This window comes from Bombina bombina, chromosome 2 (genome assembly GCF_027579735.1).
Source record: "Bombina bombina isolate aBomBom1 chromosome 2, aBomBom1.pri, whole genome shotgun sequence".
NCBI lineage: Eukaryota > Metazoa > Chordata > Amphibia > Anura > Bombinatoridae > Bombina > Bombina bombina.
Window position 1 is genome coordinate 778969922 of NC_069500.1, and position 27362 is coordinate 778997283.

The 27362-nt window shown below is 39.0% G+C and overlaps 1 protein-coding gene across 1 annotated transcript in view; it reads left to right on the forward strand.

The window, feature by feature from the left end:
- The window catches only part of LOC128647260 (mpv17-like protein 2), a 68509-nt gene that overhangs the window by 13745 nt on the left and 27402 nt on the right, over nt 1–27362 (forward strand). Inside the window, exons 3-4 of the mRNA XM_053700054.1 lie at nt 606–682; nt 10466–10594. Of these exons, the coding sequence (XP_053556029.1) occupies nt 606–682; nt 10466–10594 (206 nt within the window). The remainder of the gene's footprint in view (nt 1–605; nt 683–10465; nt 10595–27362) is intronic.

Sequence of the window (27362 nt, forward strand, 5' to 3'; positions counted from 1 at the left end):
TGTTCCTTGTTCCCTTGGCAGAATGACTGGGGGATGATGGAAGTGGGGGAGGTATTTAAGCCTTTGGCTGGGGTGTATTTGCCTCCTCCTGGTGGCCAGGTTCTGTATTTCCTAAAAGTAATGGATGCAGCTGTAGACTCTCCCCGTACAGAAGAAAAGAAAATTATCAGGTAAGCATAATTTAAAGGGACACTGAACCCAAATTTTTTCTTTTGTGATTCAAATGGAGCATGCAATTTTAAGCAACTTTGTAATTTACTCCTATTATCAATTGTCTTCGTTCTCTTGCTATCTTTATTTAAAAAGAAGGCATCTAAGCTTTTTTTTATTTCAGAACTCTGCACAGCACTTTTTTATTGGTGGATGAAGTAGCAGTGAATGCTTAGCTTGGTGTCAAAAGGGAAATGCAATAGTGATTTTTTTTTTTTTAATTGTTCTCCACTAGCGTTCTTATCTACAATGCATCCTGCATTTTTATACATGCAATGCAAAATATTTCTCATCTAAGTCTTTGTAAATATAAGCCTAAATATTTCATGAAATCTAGTATAAAAATATGATTGCAGATAATAAATCTAATAATATAGTCTATTTTAATTTTATAGGAACGGATTCCATGGAAGGAAAAAAATTGAAAAGTAGCTGGATGGAATTTCAGAGCAAGTTTTGGGAGATGTATAAGGTGGGTGATTGCGGAGGGATGGTAAAGTCAAATTTTAACTTGTATTATTCTGACAAAACATGTAATTTTAAATAACTTTCCAATTTACTTCTATTGTCTAATTTTCTTTGAAGCATACCTTGGTAGGCCCAGGAGCAGCAATGCACTCTAGAAACTAGCCACTGATTGGTGGCTGCACATATATTCCTCTTGTCAGTGGCTCACCCGTTGTGACCAACTAGCTGCCAGTAGTGCATTGTTGCTCCTGATTTTACTCTTTAATAAAGGATACCAAGAGAATGAAGCAAATTTGAAAATAGAATTAAACTGGAAAGTTGTTTAAAATTGTACGCTCTATCTGAATCATGAAATAAAAATATTTGGTTGCATGCCCCTTTAATCGCTAATTACAGGTGGAGCGGCATTGTATCTGATTGGTAAACCAGATAAGTAACATATCTCTATGTCTGGTAAGTGTAATCCAGCACCCACTCCTGGTGCCTGATTTAAAGGAAATAGCACGGTCCTCTAGGGCAGTGATTTTTAACCTTTTTTTTGCCGTGGCACACTTTTTTACATTAAAAAATCCTGTGGCACACCACCATCCCAAAATGTTAAAAAAATCACACATTGTAGCCTAATACAGCATATATATATACACATACACACAAACACACACATACTGTATGTATTGTGCTGTTATGCCATGCCTCCTACAACCTACCCCTGCACTGGGAGTAAAAAACAAGCAAAGTTTAAAAAATATGTCACACTGTTGTCAGTCTGCCGTGGCACACCTGAGGGTGTGCCACGGCACACTGGTTGAAAAACACTGCTCTAGGGTATAAATGACACAGCCTTGATAAATTTAAATAGTCAGTTTTATTTTCACTGTCCAAGTGCAGATAACAGCAATCTGTGTTTATAGCAGTTTAACACACTTAATACTACAAACAAAAGCCTAGCTCAGTTTGAGCACTTACTAACACAAGTTCACATCACTTACTGAAACAGGGTAAACTAAACTAAACATGCTGTTTTTAGCAAACTCACTTTTATCAGCTTTTCTCAGATCAGCTGCAATGTGTGTCTCTCTCCAAGTCAGAAACACTGGTGGCTCTCTATTTTTCCACCTAGCAGCTGGAGAATAAATTACCCTCCAGGTGAGTAAAGATCCCTTCCTGATTGCTTACTCTCAGCTATAGAAAACTGAGGAATGGAACCCTGGCCCACCCTCTCTCCAGTGTTCCACCCCAGGAACCCAAAAAACACAGTAGCTTAAAGGGACAGTTCACCCAAAAACCTTTCTCCCCTTTAAATTATTCCCAATGATCCTTTTTACCTGCTAGAGTGTATTAAATTGGTTGCAAGTAGCTCCTTTACTCATTTTTCAGCATTTGAAATAGCTGATTTAGCTTGTGGTTTCCCAACCTATACTGAAAGTTTTGATACTGGCGTATACGCTATTGACAAGCCTTAGTAAACACAGCCATCAGAAAAGATTACACCCTCAGTGGGGGGGGGGCATGATAGTTAAGTAATAAAATGATAATTTTCCATTGTTCTCTCTATGTATTGAGCTTTGTTATTGCAGACAAATATAAGATAAGGAAGCAAGTCTGTGTACATAAAAGTGATAACGTAATGAGATCTGATATTACCTGAAGCTCAACCCATTGTAATAGGCTGTGGTTTCAAAGCACAAAACCAGCTACTTCAGATACACAAATAAACCAGAAAATGCAATTTCTCAAATATTTTATACTCTGCAGTCGGTATAACAAGTCATTTAAAATACATTTATGGAAAAACAATTTTACAGTGTACTGTCCCTTTAATTTCTAGCCACATTTTATACAACACATTTCCCTGAGGTTTGAAAACTGAATACACTTTTCAACATAGTAAGAGAAATATACACCTGATCACTCACAATTCCCTGTTCTCTGTCACATATCCTACCCACCAGCTCAGACCTATTGGGGTGAGCGGCCTCAGACCACAAACAATGAACTCGAGAAAGACCATCTGCGTTCCCTTGTTCTTTACCAGCCCTATGCTCTATAGTATAATTAAAAGTTTGCAAACTAAGGAACCACCTGGTCACTCTGGCATTTTTCTCCTTTTTTTGCCTCATCCATGTTAACGGAGCATGGTCAGTAATTAGTTTAAACTTTCTCCCAAGCAGGTAATATCTTAAAGTTTCCATAGCCCATTTGATGGCTAAACATTCTTTCTCTACTACAAAGTTCATGGGAATTCATTTTTCTACTTAAGTACATAACTGGGTGCTCTTCTCCCCCATACACTTGAGAAAGTACTGCTCCCAAGCCTACATCAGATGCATCTGTCTGTACCACAAATTCTTTAGAGAAATCTGGAGCCATCAATACTGGGTCAGCGCACAATGCCTCTTTCAAAACACAAAATGCATGCTCTGCTTCAGGGTTCCACTTCACCATTACAGAACTTTTAGCTTTAATGAGTTCTATCAAAGGGTTAGCAATAGTAGCAAAATTTGGGTTGAACCTGCGATAATACCCAGTTATTCCCAGAAATGCCCTTACTTGTTTCTTGGTCACCGGACATGGCCAACCTGAAATAGCCTCAACTTTACCCTGTTGTGGTTTAAGGAGCCCCCTACCGATTGTATAACCCAAATATTTTGCCTCTTCTAATCCTAGAGAGCATTTTTCAGGGTTGGCAGTTAACCCTGCAGCCCATTGTGCATCCACAACAGCCTGAACACGGGGAAGATGTGTTTCCCAGTCCGCACTGTGAATTACCACATCATCCAGATAAGCAGCTCCATACGCTCTATGAGGCCTAAGTATTTTATCCATCATACGCTGAAAGGTTGCTGGAGCACCATGCAAACCAAATGGCAACACTTTATATTGAAATAGCCCCTCAGGTGTAGAAAAGGCCGTTTTCTCTTTTGCTCTGTTTGTCAGTGGGACATGCCAGTAACCTTTAGTCAGATCTAAAGTGCTTAGATACCTAGATCTACCTAATCTCTCTATTAGCTCGTCCACTTGAAGCATAAGGTAAGCATCAAATTTGGAGATTTCATTAAGCTTGTGAAAATCATTACAAAACCTTATTTCACCATTCGGCGTAGGCCACAAAACAATTGGGTTGCTCCACTCACTTTGTGAAACCTCTATTACTCCCAACTTAAGCATCTTTTTGACCTCCACACTAACTGCCTCTCTCCTGGCCTCAGGTATTCGGTATGGCTTCAAATTAATTCTTTTCCCAGGTTCTGTAATTATATCATGCATGATTACATTTGTTCTCCCTGGCAATGGGGAAAAAACATCTCTGTTTTTAGACACAAATTATTTCACTTCCTGCTTCTGATGGGGAGCTAGCATCTCTGCTATGTATACCTCAGGATTTTTCTCAACTGTAGCATGAGTAAATGTATCTTTTATTATTGTCAAAACCTCTCTGTCTACCCACGGTTTAAGTAGATTTATGTGATCTGTTCTGGTTTTCTTCTACCAGGTTGAATCACTTTATAATTAACATTATTGACCTGTTCAATAATCTCATACGGACCATGCCAACTTGCCAGGAAGTTACATTCAACTGTAGGTACCAGAACTAGAACTCTATCTCCAGGTTGAAAAACCCTTAGCCTTGCATTTTTATTATAACTGGCTTCCTGAGCTCTTTGTGCTTTCTGCATATTTTCCCTTACTATTGGCATTATAGCTTACATTCTTTCTTGCATTTGTGCTACATGCTCTATAACACTACGGTGAGTTGTAGTTTCCTGCTCCCATGTTTCTTTCGCAATGTCAAGTATTCCCGAGATGCCTGACGTATAACAATTCAAAAGGTGAAAAACCTGTGGAAGCTTGGGGCACTTCCCTAATGGAAAACATAAGGTACGGTAACAAACAATCCCAGTTCTTTCCATCCTTGTCTACCACTTTACGCAACATGCTTTTTAGAGTTTTATTAAACCTCTCAACTAACCCATCAGTTTGGGGGTGATACACAGATGTGTTTTTTTTTTTAAATGATTTTTATTGAGGTAGCAAAGACATACAAAAACAAGATCATATAATTGTCATGGCAACACGCCTATATACATACATCAAGACTTATACGTCTAATACATAGGCATGTCATAGAAACCATAAACAGAAGTAGATCTTCAACAGAAGAAGATGTAATAAGCCATGAGTTGCACCTCTTTTTAAATATTAGACATTTTAACTTGGACAAACCAAATAACTTAGTAAGTGATAATCATGAGACCTAACTTTCGTTTAAGGACTCTGAAAGGGAAGAAGTAGATCTCTGTGTCCACATCATAAGCTGCAGATCAAAAATCAATGAATCATAGCACAGAAGAAATATTATTAGCCACCTGATTCTTACTCTCCCTTCAGAACAGTGGGAGGCTTAGAGAATTTCTTCAAGTGTGATAGTAGTATACTTATATATAATAGTAGAGCCACTCTTGGACCCTACAGATATATTAACAAGCAGAGGGCTAAAACTCCCAAAAAGTTAGCGTAACCATTAAATAAGAGAGAATACGTATACCCAGAACTCAGCCACACAGCTAACGCTCCGAACATATGCTAGAATTAAACAGAGTGGGCTACTTTTGAACTCGGGAATATACATTCGTAATTAATAATGTGAGTTCTAGGATAGAAGCAGGGGCCTTTCCAGGAGACTAATAGTAATAAGTCTTACTATGCTCTATAAGTTTTATATGCATCTGGTTGAGTTGAAGAGCCTGGAACATAGTAGAGCCTCAAGTAATGATAAGAGTTAACACTGGATCTCTAAATGCTCCTAAACAAAATAAAAAATTAGGAGGGAGTATGTCCCATACGTACTCTCTCAGCCACAGACAGTACATCAAGGCTGCTATATGTATGGAGTCGAGAGACCCAGCAAGATACATTTATGCAATTAGATCCTGTGGTGGCTTTAGTGCAATGAAATATAAGCTTCTTGTTAGCCTTCAACACTGGGCCTAACAGATATATCAGATCTGGCTTAGGCAAACTACTAGCTCCATAAGCTCACTAAGATGTCAGCTAATGTCTGCAAACCTAGAGAGGCCTCCCCTACCAACTAAAAGGGATTAGTAGAAGGTTACATATGAACTAGGATTATATGACGGCTAAGAAGACAAACTTGGAAAATTTTAGTATAGCAAGGAACAACTATTTAACATAGTTAATGTAGTACATGGCTATATCAATATAACACATAAAAGGCGACATCTAGGCATAAAGAATACATTTTGTATGTTAACCGTAGGAGTCATCTTAGGAAGATATTAAGAATATAAGTGCTGCCCCAAATATTCACATCTGATCAAGGCTATATAACTCAAAAGTAAAGAAGCTGGTCTTACAATATATACTTATCAAAGAGAGATAAAAGTTCCAGCATAACAATAAGGTATAATACCACATATGTCCCATACAGCCATTCTTCCATTGTTACCAGACTTTTTATGAAGGTATAGGTATGTAAGGCATCATTGTAGAGCATTCCGCAAATCTGGCAGCTGTCGTCGGGCCACAATCATATTGTCTCCAGTCTAATTTCCTACCCGACCCCAGCTCTCACAAACCACCAGTAGATAAAGGGCCTCAGAGCCTAAAGAGTTCCCTCGTACAGGATCGACATTGGCAAACAGTGGGATCAACTCTTCTTCATCAAGTTCAGGGTGTCGGGAATCAAAGAGGTGAGTGAGCGGTCGGGAAACCACCCTGCGCCCTTCCAAAGTAAGTAGCAAGTCTTGCTCCTGCTGCGCCCAACCACCATCCGCCGAGTAGTCTCGGCATGGTACACAGGAGCCGGTCGCCCGGCCACAAAAGCTGTAGATTGTTTCCTGGTAGTAGGCAGAAGAAGTTTCACCACACACTCCCAAATCCAGGCTAGGGGGGGCAACTCCAAATATGTCTTGCTGCACTTCTGTGCTCTCTTCCTCTGTCTCATATATCTCCATGCCTGAACACCGTACGGCTGATGCATGATCTATATTCCCCCATTTATCACCTTGTTGTGCAGCAGAAATACTTGCGATGCGGTCAATCCTCTCACATATCTTCCTTTCTCGTTCTTCTAATAAAGCCTGAATTAGGGTAAGTAGCTCGTCCATGATGTAAAAGTTGTTAAGAGAACTGCTTATGTTCTCTCTGTCTACACAGATGTTTTTAATTGTTTAATTTTAAGAAGTTTACATAACTCTTTCATAATTTTGGACATAAAAGGGGTTCCCTGATCCGTAAGGATCTCCTTTGGTATGCCCACCCTGCTGAACATCATCATTAACTCCTTAGCAATATTCTTAGAGGAGGTATTCCGCAAAGGAATTGCTTCAGGATAGCGGGTAGCATAGTCAACCACAACTAAAATATGCTCATGCCCCCTAGCAGACTTTAGTAAAGTCCCCACCAAATCCATTGCTATTCGCTTAAAAGGAACCTCTATAACAGGAAGAGGTATTAGTGGATTGAGGTAACCTTTAAATGGAGCCTTCAATTAACATTCTGGGCAGGATTTACAAAATCTCTCTATTGAAATAAAAATACCAGGCCAATAAAATCGTGCAAGAACTCTTTCTCTGGTCTTTTCAATACCAAGGTGCCCCCCTAGCACATGACTATGGGCTAATTTCAAAACTGTATTTCTATAAGACTTGGGAACCAATAATTGCTCCACTTCTTTAACCCATTTCTTTTCTGCTCTATAAAGCAAGTTATTTTTCACCTTAAAATAAGGAAAACGTAATTGTTTTTCAGGATCTATGACAGTGCCTTCAATTACTTGAACATTCTCCCTCGCCACTATCAGAGTCGGGTCCTCCCATTGGGCAGCTCGGAAATTACAAGAATTAATCCCTAGATCCTAAAGTTCAATGTCTTCTCCAGAAGCATTACTCTGAGGGGGTTTTGCCTCATTGCATAGACACACCAGAGGTGCCTCCTGTGCAATGTCTGGTTCCCAATCAATATTGGAGAATGCAAACATGGTTTCCATTCCCTCCACCTCCTGCACCTCCCCAGGACTAATCCCATGACCTACTGAAAGATTTCTCCCACACTTGACAAAAGTGAGGAAAGTCTCTCCCCAGTACTATATCATAGGGCAACACAGGTACTGCCCCTAAGCGGCACTTAACTGTACCAATATCTGTGATAATTTCAACCTCAGCTGTAGGGTATGAGTGTGTGTCCCCATGTATACAGACAATATCAAGCATTTGATCTCTATCTTACTTTTCTGGCTGAAGCAAAACACTTTTTACCAAAGTAACTTCACTCCCTAAATCCAGGAGTGCTTGTACACTCTTACCCTCCACATTCACAGATCATAAATGACTAGAACATACAGCAATGGAAACAAAAGACATTTTGGTGCAGGTTAACATTGTAATATGTCTGTCCCTTGCACCCATATTACATTGCATAGGCTTCTCCCCCTGTGTACAGTTACGTGCAATATGCAAAACACCTTATTTGTTCATCAGTTTGTCCTCTTGGCCATAATGGTTCCCTAGGGAGCCGTTTCCCACCATAGTCATTTTGTCCCTGGTTATGACCTCTGTGCTTCTGTTTTTCCACTTGTTTTTTTATAAGGCAGCTTTGATTTAGGTTGAGGATCATTGCTGTGCAATTCCTTAGCAGAAAAATATCTCTCAACCAAGCTCATCATTTCTTCTGGGTCTTTAGGATCCCCTTGACTGACCCACTGTCGAAGTCCAGCTGGAAGATTCATGAGAAATCTATCCATTACAACCTTTTCTATAACTTTTGTGACTGCATTTATGTCCGGCTGCAGCCATTTCTGAGCAAGTCTCAGCAGTTCATACATTTGGGCTCTTGTAGGTTTTCCCATCTCAAACATCCAATTGTTAAATCTTTGGGCACAAATTGCAGGTGTTACTCCCAAGCGTGTAAGAATTTCAGTTTTTAGTTTCTGATAATCTTGAGCTTGGCTGTGAGACAAATCCTCTTATGCTTTCTGGGCTTCTCCACTAAGACATGGTGTGAGTAGCACTGCTCACTGTTCAGGTGGCCACTTTTCTCTGGCAGCACTCCTCTCAAAAGTTGTGAGGTAAGCCTCAATATCATCCGTCTCTGACAACTTATGCAGAAAGTCATTTGTTCGGATATAGCGCCCCCTATCCACAGTGGGGTTAGCTACAGAAGGCTGTATGACTTGCTGCAATACATTAACCAATGTAGATCTATCCTCTCGCTGGGCATCCATCATGCTGCTAACTTGTGCAGTCAGTAAGCGATTTGTCTCCTGCTGTACAGCAGTTGCTTGCACCAAAGCTTTCACCAGCTCCTCCATTTTGTAAAATGTCTCCTCTTAGAAGCAACAGGTAACACCAAGACAGGTAAATGTTTAAAAGACACAGTGTCACTTTTATTTCCAACAGTTTAAAGCAAAAGTTTTCTTACTGCAGCTTGCAGAAAACTTTTTATACCCACAGACCATATTTGTGCTATGCCTGCATTCTCCACCATATTGTAATCCAGCACCCACTCCTGGTGCCTGATGTAAAGGAAATAGCACAGTCCTCTAGGGTATAAATGACACAGCCTTGATAAATTTAAATAGTCAGTTTTATTTTCACTGTCCAAGTGCAGATAACAGTAATCTGTGTTTATAGCAGTTTAACACACTTAATACTACAAACAAAAGCCTAGCTCAGTTTGAGCTCTTACTAACATAAGTTCACATCACTTACTGAAACAGGGTAAACTAAACAAAACATGCTGTTTTTAGCAAACTCACTTTTATCAGCTTTTATCAGTTGAGCTGCAATGTGTGTCTCTCTCCAAGTCAGAAACACTGGTGGCTCTCTCTCCACAAACTCACTTTTATCAGCTTTTATCAGTTCAGCTGCAATGTGTGTCTCTCTCCAAGTCAGAAACACTGGTGTCTCTCTCTCTCTCTCCACCTAGCAGCTTGAGAATAAATTACCCTCCTTTAAAGGGACACTGAACCCAATTTTTTTCTTTTGTGATTCAGAAAGAGCATGCAATTTTAAGCACCTTTCTAATTTACTCCTATTATCATTTTTTTTCATTCTCTTGCTATCTTTATTTGCAAAAGAAGGCATCTAAGCTTTTTTTTGGGGTTCAGAACTCTGGATAGCACTTTTTTATTGGTGGATGAATTTATCCACCAATCAGCAAGGACAACCCAGGTTGTTCACCAAAAAATGGGCCGGCATCTAAATTTACATTCTTGCATTTCAAATAAAGAGACCAAGAGAATGAAGAACATTTGATAATAGGAGTAAATTAGAAAGTTGCTTAAAATATCATGCTCTATCTGAATCACGAAAGAAAAAATGTGGGTTTAGTGTCCCTTTAATTAAACACAGGTGAGTAAAGATCCCTTCCTGATTGCTTACTCTCAGCTATAGAAAACTGAGGAATGGAACACTGGCCCACCCTCTCTCCAGTGTTCCACCCCAGGGAACCAAAAAAACACAGTAGCTTAATACCTAGCCACATTTTATACAATACATTTCCCTGGGGTTTAAAAACTGAATACACATTTCAACATAGTAGGAGAAATATACACCTGATCACTCACAATTCCCTGTTCTCTGTCACATAAGTGAAGGGGGCTTCTGACAGGATGTACAGTTTAAAGCAAAGGATAGATACTTACAGTGGATAGATGCATAGACCAGGAAGTCCAAGCAGCTGGGTGTGATGCATAATTAGAATATGCACAGGTAGGTACATTAGGGTGTTGCTTTGGTCATCATATTGATTTTTCTGTTCTTGGCAGGTTGAATGGTGCGTGTGGCCACCAGCCCAGATAATAAACTTCTACCTGCTTCCTCCAAAGTACAGGGTGTTGTATGATAATATCATCATGCTGGGATGGGATGTCTATCTCTCCTACCTCAAACACAGGGTGAGATTTCTGCAATGACTATAGTAGCAAATCAGGACTGTAGGGTTGAAACTTGGTTTGTTTTTGTTAGTTTTAAGAAAGAAAATTGGTTTATAGTACTTTTCTTTATAATAGCCACCCTTTAAAATTTGAGATAACACACACTGAACAGGTTAAAACATGTCCTGCTCTAATTCAATTTTAACATTAGTGACCATGCCCTAGATGACAAGTGGAGCACAAAAATATTAACGCTATTGTGTGTTAACATTTCTCAAGCACAATCAATATAGCTGCTGCTGTTGTGCTCATTTTACAAGCCCAGGGTTATTTTTAGCTCTTGAGCAATAGTCTAGGAAGCTTTAAACTCTGTATATCGGATAGTGCAGGGGATCTAAATTCCTCCCATAATAAACATCTTTGGGGCGCACAGTAAAATTCATAACCAATATCACTCAAGCACTAAGACAATGGTGCGCTAAGCCAATGGTGTGCAAGTGGTGGCGCTCAGCACTCTTAATGTAGTTCTGTGCTATGCTGTTAATAATAATGGTTTACTTCAAGCATTAAAACATGCTAAATTTCACAGCAGTATTTTGGATTGTGCTTGAGTGCAAAATTTACTCAACATTTGTAATTTGAGCACAATGAGCGCATTAATATTGCTGCATGCACTATCCATTAAAAGTATAGGGCCTGCTAAAAAATTTTAGGCCACATTAAAGGGACACTGAACTCAAATTTTTTCTTTTGTAATTCAGAAAGAGCATGCAATTTTAAGCAACTTTCTAATTTACTCCTATTATCAATTTTTCTTTGTTCTCTTGCTATCATTATTTGAAAAAGAAGGCATCTAAGCTTTTTTTTGGTTTCAGTACTCTGGACAGCACTTTTTTACTGGTGGATGAATTTATCCACCAATCAGCAAGGACAACCCAGGTTGTTTACCAAAAATGGGCCGGCATCTAAACTTACATTCTTGCATTTCAAATAAAGATACCAAGAGAATGAAGAAAATTTGATAATAGGAGAAAATTAGAAAGTTGCTTAAAATTTCATGCTCAATCTGAATCACGAAAGAAAAATTTTGGGTACAGTGTCCCTTTAAGATGTTTTGGTTGAGATATAAAACTATCCACTTGTAATACCAGATTGTGCGTTATTATTTGCACAAGGTCACAAAAAAGATAAGGCACTCTGTAATATCAATTGCACTCCACTTGCAATCTAGACACATATGGGGTTAAACACATAGTTAAAGTACTGCTCAGGAGCCACAGAGCAACACTGGTCCAAAGCGGGAAACTGCTACTGATCGAATCAGCAGCGTCAGTTGTGCAGCTGGGTTGTGTGACTAATGCTGCTGATTTGGGTCAGCACCAGTTTCCATGGACTGCTTTTATATACCAAAAACCCTTCAGGCGATGCCTATAGAATAACAGCTTAATATATTTCTAAAACTTACATTTTTAGATCTTTTACAATGGATTGTTTATCAACTGTTATGTGTAATGCATGAATACAAAATGACTATAATTCTAATTAAAGGGATACTGTACTCAAAAAAAGTATAGCATCTCTATGACTGAGCATGGTAAAAAAATGGAGTGAAAAAGGTTAGGTTAAAGCAACTTAAATTTAAAGAGAAAGTGTATTGTATTGTTTTACTCCTGAAAAATTAACTGAAATAATTTGTTATGCCTAGAAGTGTGTGTGAAATGATGAGATTTGTGTTTTAGATTGATTTTCTGATAAAAACCTAAGCTGATCATTTTAGTACAGCCATCCCATATTGTCAGATGTTCTATTGTGAGAAGCTACTGTTGACTTCTCAGTCCCCTTGATTAGATTGAGAAATGTATTAATTTATGAAAAAAGATTCACTGAGATTACAGAAAGTACAGTGACAACCGTAACAACCTGTGCACTAACCCCTTATTACTTAAGCTATGATCACAATATTTAGGGGGGTAGTTATCAAGCCGTCTACTTTTCTGGCTTTGCCGGCCCAATACGCCCGCCTAAGCTCGCCTACCTTCGCCGCCGCGGACCTTGAATACGTTCGCCTAAGTTATCAAATAAAGCTGTCAAAAAGCCGCGGGGGCGATGAGCAGCGGACTGTGACAGTTATCACTCATCCGATCTCGCTGCCCTTCGGCTTTTTCCCAGCTTTATTGCTAGCCTGTCACTAAGCACTCACACTAAACTGCACTGTTCTACCCCCTATACCGGCGCCCCCGGAGCCCCCCGCAACTAAATAAAGTTACTAACCCCTAAACCGCCGCTCCTAGACCCCGCCGCAACTCTTATAAATGTATTAACCCCTAAACCGCCGCTCCTAGACCCTGCCGCAACTCTTATAAATGTATTAACCCCTAAACCGCCGCTCCCGGACACCGCTGCCACCTACAGTATACCTAGTAACCCCTATCCTGCCCCCCCTACACCGTCGCCCTCTATTATAAAATTATTAACCCCTATCCTGCTGATCCTGCACCTCTCCGCAACTAAATAAATAGTTTTACCCCTAAACCGCCGCTCCATGAACCCGCCGCAACCTATATTAAACCTATTAACCCCTATCCTGCCCCCCCTACACCGTCGCCACCTATAATAAATTTATTAACCCCTATCCTGCCCCCCACTACGCCGCCGCCACTGTAATAAAATTATTAACCCCTAAACCTAAGTCTAACCCTAACGCCCCCCTAACTTAAATATTAATTAAATAAATCTAAATAAATTAACTCTTATTAACTAAATGAATCCTATTTAAAACTAAATACTTACCTTTAAAATAAACCCTAATATAGCTACAATATAAATAAGAATTATATTCTAGCTATCTTAGGATTTATATTTATTTGACAGGTAACTTTCAATTTATTTTAACCATGTACAATAACTATTAAATAGTTATTAACTATTTAATAGCTTACCTAGCTAAAATAAAGAGAAATGTACCTGTGAAATAAATCCTAACCTAAGTTACAATTACACCTAACACTACACTATACTTTAATAAATTATTACTATTTAAAAATAAATACTTACCTGTAAAATAAACCCTAAGATAGCTACAATATAATTAATAATTATATTATAGCTATCTTAGGATTTATATTTATTTTACAGGTAACTTTGTATTTATTTTAGCTAGTTAGAATAGTTATTAAATAGTTATTAACTATTTAATAACTACCTAGCTAAAAGAAATACAAAATTACCTGTAAAATAAATCCTAACCTAAGTTACAATTAAACCTAATACTACACTATCATTAAATTAACTAAATAAACTACCTACAAATAACTACAATTAAATACAATTACATAAACTAACTAAAGTACAAAAAATAAAAAAAGCTAAGTTACAAAAAATAAAAAATTAAGTTACAAACATGTTAAAAATATTACTACAATTTTAAGCTACTTACACCTAATCTAAGCCCCCTAATAAAATAACAAACCCCCCAAAATAAGAAAAATCCCTACCCTATTCTAAATTAAATAAATTTCAAAGCTCTTTTACCTTACCAGCCCTTAAAAGGGCCATTTGTGGGGGCATGCCCCAAAAAGTTCAGCTCTTTTGCCTGTAAAAGAAAAATACAACCCCCCCCAACATTAAAACCCACCACCCACATACCCCTAATCTAACCCAAACCCCCCTTACAAAAACCTAACACTAATCCCCTGAAGATCATCCTACCTTGAGTCGTCTTCACTCAGCCGAGCCACCGATGGAACTGAAGAGGACATCCGGAGCGGAAGAAGTTAATCCTCCAAGCGGCGCTGAAGAAATCTTCCATCCGATGAAGTCATCATCCAGGCGGCGCTGAAGAAGTCTTTGATCCGGCCGATGTCATCTTCCAAGAGGCGCTGTAGATGTCTTCTATCCGGGTGAAGTCATCTTCCAAGCCGGGTCTTGAATCTTCCTTCCGCCGACGCGGAACCACCTTCTTCACCGACGGACTACGACGAATGACGGCTCCTTTAAGGGACGTCATCCAAGATGGCGTCCCCTCAATTCCGATTGGCTGATAGGATTCTATCAGCCAATCGGAATTAAGGTAGGAAAAATCTGATTGGCTGATGGAATCAGCCAATCAGATTGAGCTTGCATTCTATTGGCTGTTCCGATCAGCCAATAGAATGCGAGCTCAATCTGATTGGCTGATTGGATCAGCCAATCGGATTGAACTTGAATCTGATTGGCTGGTTCCATCAGCCAATCAGATTTTCCTACCTTAATTCCGATTGGCTGATAGAATCCTATCAGCCAATCGGAATTGAGGGGACGCCATCTTGGATGATGTCCCTTAAAGGAGCCGTCATTCGTCGTAGTCCGTCGGTGAAGAAGGTGGTTCCGCGTCGGCGGAAGGAAGATTCAAGACCCGGCTTGGAAGATGACTTCACCCGGATAGAAGACATCTTCAGCGCCTCTTGGAAGATGACATCGGCCGGATCAAAGACTTCTTCAGCGCCGCCTGGATGATGACTTCATCGGATGGAAGATTTCTTCAGTGCCGCTTGGAGGATTAACTTCTTCCGCTCCGGATGTCCTCTTCAGTTCCATCGGTGGCTCGGCTGAGTGAAGACGACTCAAGGTAGGATGATCTTCAGGGGATTAGTGTTAGGTTTTTGTAAGGGGGGTTTGGGTTAGATTAGGGGTATGTGGGTGGTGGGTTTTAATGTTGGGGGGGGTTGTATTTTTCTTTTACAGGCAAAAGAGCTGAACTTTTTGGGGCATGCCCCCACAAATGGCCCTTTTAAGGGCTGGTAAGGTAAAAGAGCTTTGAAATTTATTTAATGTAGAATAGGGTAGGGATTTTTCTTATTTTGGGGGGTTTGTTATTTTATTAGGGGGCTTAGATTAGGTGTAAGTAGCTTAAAATTGTTGTAATATTTTTAACATGTTTGTAACTTAATTTTTTATTTTTTGTAACTTAGCTTTTTTTATTTTTTGTACTTTAGTTAGTTTATGTAATTGTATTTAATTGTAGTTATTTGTAGGTAGTTTATTTAGTTAATTTAATGATAGTGTAGTATTAGTTTTAATTGTAACTTAGGTTAGGATTTATTTTACAGGTAATTTTGTATTTCTTTTAGCTAGGTAGTTATTAAATAGTTAATAACTATTTAATAACTATTCTAACTAGCTAAAATAAATACAAAGTTACCTGTAAAATAAATATAAATCCTAAGATAGCTATAATATAATTATTAATTATATTGTAGCTATCTTAGGGTTTATTTTAAAGGTAAGTATTTAGTTTTAAATAGGATTCATTTAGTTAATAAGAGTTAATTTATTTAGATTTATTTAATTAATTATTTAAGTTAGGGGGGCGTTAGGGTTAGGGTTAGACTTAGGTTTAGGGGTTAATAATTTTATTACAGTGGCGGCGGCGTAGTGGGGGGCAGGATAGGGGTTAATAAATTTATTATAGGTGGCGACGGTGTAGGGGGGGCAGGATAGGGGTTAATACATTTAATATAGGTTGCGGCGGGTTCAGGGAGCGGCGGTTTAGGGGTTAATACATTTATTATAGTTGCGGTGGGCTCCGGGAGCGGCGGTTTAGGGGGTAATAACTTTATTTAGTTGCGGCGGTGTAGGGGGGGTCAGATTAGCGGTGTTTAGACTCGGGGTACATGTTAGGGTGTTAGGTGTAGACAGCTCCCATAGGAATCAATGGGATGTCTGTCAGCAGCGAACTTGTACTTTCGCTATGGTCAGACTCCCATTGATTCCTATGGGATCCGCCGCCTCCAGGCTGGCGCTTTGAAAACCAGGTACGCTGGGCCGTAAAAGTGCCGAACGTACCTTCTAGTTTTTTGATAACTAGCAAAAGTAGTGAGAATGTGCCGCACTTGTGTGCGGAACATCTGGAGTGACGTAAGAATCGATCTGTGTCGGACTGAGTCCGGCGGATCGAAGTTTACGTCACAAAATTCTACTTTTGCCAGTCTCGAGCCTTTGATAACTAAGGCGAATCAGCCTCGCCACAAATACGCTGCGGAATTCCAGCGTATTTGAGGTTGACGGCTTGATAACTAGGCCCCTAAATGTTTTGGCTGATAGATGCTCTTTCTTCAGGCTTAGACTGTTTGAAAGGTTGTTCCTACAGCTGATTTGAAAACAATGAAATATTGACAGCGGCTTTCCTGAGTATACTATCCCTTAAATGTGCTTTTAAAGCGATAGTCTAGTCAAAATTAAACTTTTATGATTTAGATAGAACAGGCAATTTTAAGCGACTTTCTAATTGAATCTTATTATCAATTTGTCTTCATTCTCTTGGTATCTTTATTTTAGAATGCTGGAATGTAAGCGTAGAAGCCGGCCCACTTTTGGTTCAGCACCTGGGTAGCGCTTGCTGATTGGTGTCTAAATGTAGCCATCCAATCAGCAAGCACTACCCAGGTGCTGAACCAAAAATGGGATGGCTCCTAAGTTTACTTTCCAGCTTTTTAAAATAAATATACCAAGAGAACAAAGAACAATTGATCATTGGAGTAAATTAGAAAGTTTCTTAAAATTGCCTGCTCTATATGAATCATGAAAGTTTAATTTCTCCTGTTAAGTGTAGTCAGTCCACGGGTCATCCATTACTTATGGGATTATAACTCCTCCCTAACAGGAAGTGCAAGAGGATCACCCAAGCAGGGCTGCTATATAGCTCCTCCCCTCTACGTCATACCCAGTCATTCTCTTGCACCTAACTAATAGATAGGATGTGTGAGAGGACAGTGGTTATTAAACTTAGTTTTTATTTCTTCAATCAAAAGTTTGTTATTTTAAACGGCACCGGAGTGTGTTGTTTTTTCTCAGGCAGTATTAGAAGAAGAATCTACCTGAGTTTTGTGTATGATCTTAGCGGACGTAACTAAGATCCATTTGCTGTTCTCAGCCATTCTGAGGAGCGAGGTAACTTCAGAACAGGGGACAGCAGGCAGGGTTCACCTGCAAAGAGGTATGTTGCAGTATATTATTTTCTAAGGAATGGAATTGACTGAGAAAATACTGCTAATACCGATATAATGTAAGTACAGCCTTAAATGCAGTAGTAGCAACTGGTATCAGGCTGATATGTATGTATGTTGGCACTGAAGTATTTCTGGGGAATGGCACTTCACTAAGAAAATACTGTATACATATAACTTATAGCCTTTCTGCAGTGATAGCGACTAGCAACAGGCTTTTAATATCATTTCATATATTTATATTTAAAACGTTTACTGGCAGGTTAATCGTTTTTTCTCTGAGGTACTTGGTGAAAAACTTTATGGGCATTATTTTCCACTTGGCTGTCGTTTGTTTTTGAATAAATTCAGTTTACTGAGCTTCCCCACTGTTGTATTATGAGTGGGAGGGGATTATTTTGGCGCTTTTACTACGCATTAAAAATTCAGTCACAAGTCTTCCTTATTCTCCTTGCATGATCCAGGACGTCTCTACAGAGCTCAGGGGTCTCCAAAACTAGTTTGAGGGAGGTAATCACTCACAGAAGACCTGTGAGACTGTGATTTGACTGTGATAAAAACGTATATAATTTTATTGTTATCCGTTTTTTTGGTATTAAGGGTTAATAATCCATTTGCTAATGGGTGCAATCCTTTGCTAAATTAATGCATTTCATGTGAAAAATTGATTGCTATAACTAATCCGGTTCATTGTTATCTCAACTGTGACAGTTTTTTGTGTGCTTCTTAAAGGCACAGTGACGTTTTTTATATTGCTTGTAAATTCATTTGAAAAGTATTTTCCAAGCTTGCTAGTCTAATTGCTAGTTTGTTTAAACATGTCTGACACAGAGGAATCTCTTTGTGCAATATGTTCAAAGGTCAATGTGGAGCCCAATAGAAATTTATGTACTAATTGCATTGATGCTACTTTAAATAAAAGCCAATCTGTACATGTTAAGAAAAATTCACCAGACAACGAGGGGGAAGTTATGCCGACTAACTTGCCTCACGTGTCAGTACCTGCGTCTCCCGCTCAGGAGGTGCGTGATATTGTAACGCCAAGTACATCAGGGCGGCCATTACAAATCACTTTGCAAGACATGGCTAATGTTATGACTGAAGTTTTATCTAAATTGCCAGAACTTAGAGGTAAACGAGACCACTCTGGGGTGAGAACAGAGTGCGCTGATAATACTAGGGCCATGTCTGATACTGCGTCACAATTTGCAGAACATGAAGACGGAGAGCTTCATTCTGTGGGTGACGGATCTGATCCAAATAAACTGGATTCAGACATTTCAAATTTTAAATTTAAGCTTGAGAACCTCCGTGTGTTATTAGGGGAGGTGTTAGCGGCTCTGAATGATTGTAACACGGTTGCAATCCCAGAGAAAATATGTAGGTTGGATAAATATTTTGCGGTACCAACGTGTACTGACGTTTTTCCTATACCTAAAAGACTTACAGAAATTGTTAACAAGGAGTGGGATAGACCCGGTGTGCCTTTCTCACCCCCTCCTATATTTAGAAAAATGTTTCCAATAGACGCCACCACACGGGACTTATGGCAGACGGTCCCTAAGGTGGAGGGAGCAGTTTCTACTTTAGCTAAGCGTACCACTATCCCGGTGGAGGATAGCTGTGCCTTTTCAGATCCAATGGATAAAAAGTTAGAGGGTTACCTTAAGAAAATGTTTGTTCAACAAGGTTTTATATTGCAACCCCTTGCACGCATTGCGCCTGTCACGGCTGCGGCGGCATTCTGGTTTGAGTCTCTGGAAGAGACCATTAGTTCAGCTACGCTGGATGAGATTACAGACAAGCTTAGAGTCCTTAAGCTAGCTAATTCATTTATTTCGGATGCCGTAGTACACTTAACTAAACTTACGGCTAAGAACTCCGGATTCACCATTCAGGCGTGCAGAGCGCTGTGGCTTAAATCATGGTCAGCTGATGTGACTTCTAAATCCAAATTGCTTAACATACCTTTCAAAGGGCAGACACTATTCGGGCCCGGTTTGAAAGAGATTATCGCTGACATTACTGGAGGTAAGGGCCATGCCCTGCCTCAAGACAGAGCCAAACCAAGGGCTAGACAGTCTAATTTTCGTGCCTTTCGTAACTTCAAGGCAGGAGCAGCATCAACTTCCTCCGCTCAAAAACAGGAAGGAACCGTTGCTCGCTACAGACAGGGCTGGAAGCCTAACCAGACCTGGAACAAGGGCAAGCAGGCCAGAAAACCTGCTGCTGCCCCTAAGACAGCATGAAGTGAGGGCCCCCTATCCGAAAGCGGATCTAGTGGGGGGCAGACTTTCTCTCTTCGCCCAGGCTTGGGCAAGAGATGTCCAGGATCCCTGGGCGTTAGAGATCATATCTCAGGGATATCTTCTGGACTTCAAAGCTTCTCCCCCAAAAGGGAGATTTCATCTTTCAAGGTTGTCAACAAACCAGATAAAGAAAGAGGCGTTTCTACGCTGTGTACAAGATCTTTTACTAATGGGAGTGATCCACCCGGTTCCGCGGTCGGAACACGGACAAGGGTTTTACTCAAATCTGTTCGTGGTTCCCAAGAAAGAGGGAACCTTCAGACCAATCTTGGATTTAAAGATCCTAAACAAATTCCTAAGAGTTCCATCGTTCAAAATGGAAACTATTCGGACAATATTACCCATGATCCAAAAGGGTCAGTACATGACCACAGTGGATTTAAAGGATGCCTACCTTCACATACCGATTCACAAAGATCATTTCCGGTATCTAAGGTTTGCCTTCCTGGACAGGCATTACCAGTTCGTAGCTCTTCCCTTCGGGTTAGCTACTGCTCCAAGAATCTTCACAAAGGTTCTGGGTTCTCTTCTGGCGGTACTAAGACCGCGAGGAATATCGGTAGCTCCATACCTAGACGACATTCTGATACAAGCGTCAAGTTTCCAAACTGCCAAGTCTCATACAGAGTTAGTACTGGCATTTCTAAGGTCACATGGGTGGAAGGTGAACGTAGAAAAGAGTTCTCTTTTGCCACTCACAAGAGTTCCCTTTTTAGGGACTCTTATAGATCCTGTAGAAATGAAAATTTACCTGACAGAGGACAGGTTAACAAAACTCCTAAATGCTTGCCGTGTCCTTCATTCCATTCCACACCCGTCAGTGGCTCAATGCATGGAGGTAATCGGCTTAATGGTAGCGGCAATGGACATAGTTCCCTTTGCACGCCTGCATCTCAGACCACTGCAATTGTGCATGCTAAGTTAGTGGAATGGGGATTACTCAGATTTGTCCCCTATGCTGAATCTGGATCAAGAGACCAGAAATTCTCTTCTATGGTGGCTCTCTCGGCCACATCTGTCCAAGGGGATGCCCTTCAGCAGGCCAGATTGGACGATTGTAACAACAGACGCCAGCCTGCTAGGTTGGGGCGCTGTCTGGAATTCCCTGAAGACTCAGGGATCATGGACTCAGGAGGAAAGCCTCCTTCCCATAAACATTCTGGAATTAAGAGCAGTTTTCAATGCCCTTCTGGCTTGGCCTCAGTTAGCAACTCTGAGGTTCATCAGGTTTCAGTCGGACAACATCACAACTGTGGCTTACATCAACCATCAGGGAGGGACAAGGAGTTCCCTAGCGATGATGGAAGTCTCAAAGATAATTCACTGGGCAGAGTCTCACTCTTGCCATCTATCAGCGATCCACATCCCAGGAGTGGAGAACTGGGAGGCGGATTTTCTAAGTCGCCAGACTTTTCATCCGGGGGAGTGGGAACTTCATCCGGAGGTCTTTGCCCAAATACTTCGGCGTTGGGGCAAACCAGATCTGGATCTCATGGCGTCTTGCCAGAACGCCAAGCTTCCTTGTTACGGGTCCAGGTCCAGGGACCCGGGAGTGGTTCTGATAGATGCTCTGACAGCACCTTGGGCCTTCAACATGGCTTATGTGTTTCCACCCTTCCCGATGCTTCCTCGATTGATTGCCAGGATCAAACAGGAGAGAGCATCGGTGATTCTAATAGCTCCTGCGTGGCCACGCAGGACCTGGTATGCAGATCTAGTGGACATGTCATCCTGTCCACCTTGGTCTCTGCCTCTGAGACAGGACCTTCTGATTCAGGGTCCTTTCAAACATCAAAATCTAATTTCTCTGAAGCTGACTGCATGGAGATTGAACGCTTGATTTTATCAAAGCGTGGATTTTCGGAGTCAGTAATTGATACCTTAATACAGGCTAGGAAACCTGTTACCAGAAAGATTTACCATAAAATATGGCGTAAATACTTACATTGGTGCGAATCCAAGAGTTACTCATGGAGTAAGGTTAGGATTCCTAGGATATTATCTTTTCTACAAGAAGGTTTATAAAAGGGTTTATCTGCTAGTTCCTTAAAGGGACAGATCTCAGCTCTGTCCATCCTTTTACACAAACGTCTGTCAGAGGTTCCAGACGTTCAGGCTTTTTGTCAGGCTTTGGCCAGGATTAAGCCTGTGTTTAAAACTGTTGCTCCACCATGGAGCTTAAACTTAGTTCTTAACGTTTTACAGGGTGTTCCGTTTGAACCCCTTCATTCCATTGATATCAAATTGTTATCTTGGAAAGTTCTGTTTTTAATGGCTATTTCCTCGGCTCAAAGAGTCTCTGAGTTATCGGCCTTACATTGTGATTCTCCTTATCTGATTTTTCATTCAGACAAGGTAGTTCTGCGTACTAAACCTGGGTTCTTACCTAAGGTAGTCACTAATAGGAATATCAATCAAGAGATTGTTGTTCCATCATTGTGTCCTAACCCTTCTTCAAAGAAGGAACGACTTCTACACAATCTGGATGTAGTCCGTGCCCTGAAATTTTATTTACAGGCAACTAAAGATTTTCGCCAAACTTCTTCCCTGTTTGTCGTTTATTCTGGACAGAGGAGAGGTCAGAAAGCTTCTGCTACCTCTCTCTCTTTCTGGCTTCGTAGCATAATACGTTTAGCCTATGAGACTCCTGGACAGCAGCCTCCTGAAAGAATTACAGCTCATTCTACTAGAGCTGTGGCTTCCACTTGGGCCTTTAAAAATGAGGCCTCTGTTGAACAGATTTGCAAGGCTGCAACTTGGTCTTCACTTCACACTTTTTCCAAATTTTACAAATTTGACACTTTTGCTTCTTTGGAGGCTGTTTTTGGGAGAAAGGTTCTTCAGGCAGTGGTTCCTTCCGTGTAAAGATCCTGCCTGTCCCTCCCGTCATCCGTGTACTTTTAGCTTTGGTATTGGTATCCCATAAGTAATGGATGACCCGTGGACTGACTACACTTAACAGGAGAAAACAAAATTTATGCTTACCTGATAAATTCCTTTCTCCTGTAGTGTAGTCAGTCCACGGCCCGCCCTGTTTTTTATGGCAGGTCTAAATTTTGACTTAAACTCCAGTCACCAGTGCACCCTATAGTTTATCCTTTCTCGTTTGGTTTCAGTCGAATGACTGGGTATGACGTAGAGGGGAGGAGCTATATAGCAGCTCTGCTTGGGTGATCCTCTTGCACTTCCTGTTAGGGAGGAGTTATAATCCCATAAGTAATGGATGACCCGTGGACTGACTACACTACAGGAGAAAGGAATTTATCAGGTATGCATAAATTTTGTTTTTGACTAGACTATCCCTTTAAGATCATCAATCTGGAAAGACTGACTTATTTTTCTCTCTTGTTTATGGCTAAATCAGGACCCTTGCGAAGGTCCTGAAACACCTGAAGAACCGATAGATGATGCCACAACTGTAACAAACCCAAAGGATTTAAATGTGTAATTAAATGTTTTTTTTCTTTTAATTATTGTTTAGCACAAACACATTTTATAACAAGTTTTTTGCAGCATTATAATTCATTTCATGCGCCAACTGTGATGTTTCTGACAATGTGCAATTGAATAGCAGCAGGTCAGTGGTTCTTATCATATGATCTGGATCCAAAACTGCTACCACAAATATAATCAGGGACCAAGGTTCCTGTTTAATGTCAGTGCAGAAGACACTAATGTTAAGTGTCATAGAAGCACACTACAGATAGATAGATAGATAGATAGATAGATAGATAGATAGATAGATAGACAGATATATTGTTTTCTTTTTTAACAAAAACAAAGCATAAGATTTGCATTGCATTATAATAAAATGGTGTGTCTGCTCAGAGAGCAGTTACATGATACAAACCACAGCCAGTTCTCTAAACAGATGCACTGATTAAAATACTGGTACATTAAACTTTTAGTTATGCTACACATTCACAGTAGATTGTACTAAAAACATTTTTTGCTAATGAAAGTATTTTGCAAAAAAAAAAAAAAAGAAATTGGTATTCAAAATTGAAATGCACTGACTTTATTGATTTTATAAAGGAACATTTGATGAACATATTTAATTTGTGTACACATTTCATAGTATAAAAGTATTTTTTTTAAAGTGTGATTTGAACTTTTCATTAACAAGTGAACTTAGCATGCACAAGAATTGTATTATTGGCAGAAGTCATGCATATACTGCCAAGATAAGCATTTGAAACAGGCCAAAAGTGTATCATTTAAAAATTAAACAATTCCCTTGACAAACTGCAGAAAACACATTTCTTATCAATTGGAATACAGGTGTCAAATTGCCCTCATACAGGGTTCAGTGGGTGTTTTTATAGCCTAAATGTATTTGAAATGTTATGATGAATGGGTTTTCAAATGTTTTAGACTAAGCTCAAATTGAAAATGTAAAGTAAGCTTATGAAGCACTTAACAAGGGAGTTGGCTCTGTTTGAAATGGAGGCAACATTTATTGAAAATTTGATAATATGCAGCTTTAATTTTCATAATAAATATAATTAATTTACTGTATATGTTAAATATGTTGTTATTTCTACATATTGAAATAAAGTGTATTTTCTTTTTTTGCAATATCAGTATTATAAATCTTTAGATGTTTATGTTTAAGTTTAACATGCTTGGATATAGCACTTATGTAAACACACTGCCTATTCTTACTACAATGACTACATTAACCCAAATTCAGAAAGCCCTTATAAAAAACAATGTGCTTGTTTTGAAAAATCACTCATAGGTATGATTCACAGAAAGATCCATTAACTCTGCAATATATTTTTGTCCAGAAGGCAGAGAAATTATCCTTAGTGCTTATGTCATATTGTATAAAATAGAATAGGATAAATATGAACAATAAAAAATCATTGACAGTTCACATTTATTCATGTAATATAATAATACATCACCTGGTATTGTTATATAAAAGTATCCTGGATAATGTAGTATAGTCATAATTATAGTTGTAGCATCTATAACTCTTCTTGAATGCCAGATACATTTTCATGGGAGCTGAAGGGATACGTGCAGTTTTATAACAGTATTTCTCAATATATCTTTTGTTAAACCCATACACAAAAAAGCCCAGATTTTCATGATTTGATTTGTCAATGATATTTGAACTAACATTCTATACTACATATAAATAGTTATTGTTTAAAGGGACAGTCTAGGCCAAAATAAACTTTCATGATTCAGATAGAGAATGTAATTTTAAACAATTTTCCAATTTACTTTTATCACCAATTTTGCTTTGTTCTCTTGGAATTCTTAGTTGAAAGCTTAACCTAGGAGGTTCATATGCTAATTTCTTAGACCTTGAAGGCCACCTCTTTTCAGAATGCATTTTAACAGTTTTTCACCACTAGAGGCTGTTAGTTCATGTATTTCATATAGATAACACTGTGCTCGTGCACGTGAAGTTACCTGGGAGCAGGCACTGATTGGCTAAATTGCAAGTCTGTCAAAAGAACTGAAATAAAGGGGCAGTTTGCAGAGGCTTAGATACAAGATAATCACAGAGGTTAAAAGTATATTAATATAACTGTGTTGGTTATGCAAAACTGGGGAATGGGTAATAAAGGGATTATCTATCTTTTAAAACAATAAAAAATGAAAAAAGTGAAAAATGTTGGCAAGTTATGTATGCCAGTTATATTCATTTAGATTTGTTAACTATGTAAATACATTTATTTTTCATCTAAATCAATTAGTTGTGAAACTTCTTTTTCTAAGGGAAAAAAAAACTTTTGACCCCTAAATATGGTTCTGCATACACATTAAGAACATTGTTGTATTCATGTGACTCATAATATACATACCCCTAAATGTAGCTCAATATCTAGATCACCATGGGCTGACCAGTAGATCACATTATCATTTCCCCTTATCTCTCTCATACTGTATTACCAATATTGCCCCAAGTAAGAAGACATGTGTAGATGTGTTTTGTACAAGTATATCCCCCATTCCCAACTCTGGATTTGAGTTAAAAATAAAAAAATGGCATCTTCATAGAAGAAACTTGTAATTCAATGTAAGGATAATTGAAAATTTGGTGTATAATATTTTCAATTTAAATTTTGCTGAGTGAAGTTTGTCCATTATGTTATGCTTTATTTATGGAAAACCTGATTTCTTTTTGACAGTAGATCCTATGTCAAAAAAATCTGGACACCACTGTTGTAATCTAATTTGCTCTGAAACTGCTGAACAGATTTACTCGCTCTTACCCACACGCTAAATATCTCCGGGCTCTGAGGTTGCTGAACCAAACTTCTCCAGAACCTCTAAGTAGTTTTGACTGTAAACAAGGTAAAATATTTATTATGGAGGAATGACTATAACATATTTAACATAGTGTTTGTTGTTGTTTTTTTTTACATTTTTCGATTTGATAGAGACAGACAGTCCAATTTATAATACACAATAAATAAGTATTAGAAAACAAGGCTTGAAATTGCTACATCATTTCATTCTAAACTATGGCTGTGCTATATAGGCAAATATATAATTTTAACTGCTGGTACTTTACTGAAAACTTTTATTAACAGACAGACAATAAAACAGCAGAGTACCAGCACAACTTATGCAAGCCAAGGGGTTAACCACCCTTACTGGGCACATTAAAAAGTAGGCCACATTATCACTGAATGGATGATTTATTTTACTTTAGCAAATGCCCTCAGTTCCACTCTTTCCAGCCTTGTAATCGTTTGTCACTTGGGGTTTTACTAGTAAATTATTCATGAGCCTATATAAAAATACTTTGATAAAATAAATTCCACAACAAAGCAGAAGAATTCAGAAGAGCAAGCCAGGTGGGGTGCACATCAAAGCAGGCACTAATCAAATGTATATAGCACTGAGGAAGACAGCAAAAGAATACAAGGTGTTCTTATATGATTAAACCAGCTGGAGAAATGAGTGAGTGTTAATGAGATTCTCTGCAAAATAGTGACAGATTCTTATTTATTTTTTCTGAGATACAAATGATGATTTATTTGCACATGAAAATAAATGTATATTTATTATTATTATTATTATTATTATTATTATCGGTTATTTGTAGAGCGCCAACAGATTCTTCAGTGCTAATTTACTGATAAATTAACCTCTAACAAAGTAATGTAGTATATTTAATAAATCTTGGGTTGATTGCTTCATAACCATATGGAGCAGGTGTCAAATCCTTCAAAAAAAGCGTGGTAACTTGCCAAGACTTCCACCCCTCACAATTAATATTGTTTTATATTTATACTGTACAGACACACACTGTATTTATATGTATATAATCTATACACTTTGGTTAATGAAAGCAAATTAAAACCAACGAAGGGTTGAATGTTTGCCTTTGGGCCTGAGACAACTCCTCTGTCACAGAGTCTCACCCACTAAAAGTGCAATAGTCCTATTTCTGCTGAGGGTAGCTAAATAACACCAGAGCAAGCCACACATGATTGTAAGCACCATGTGTGCACCAGTGTGGGGTGATCA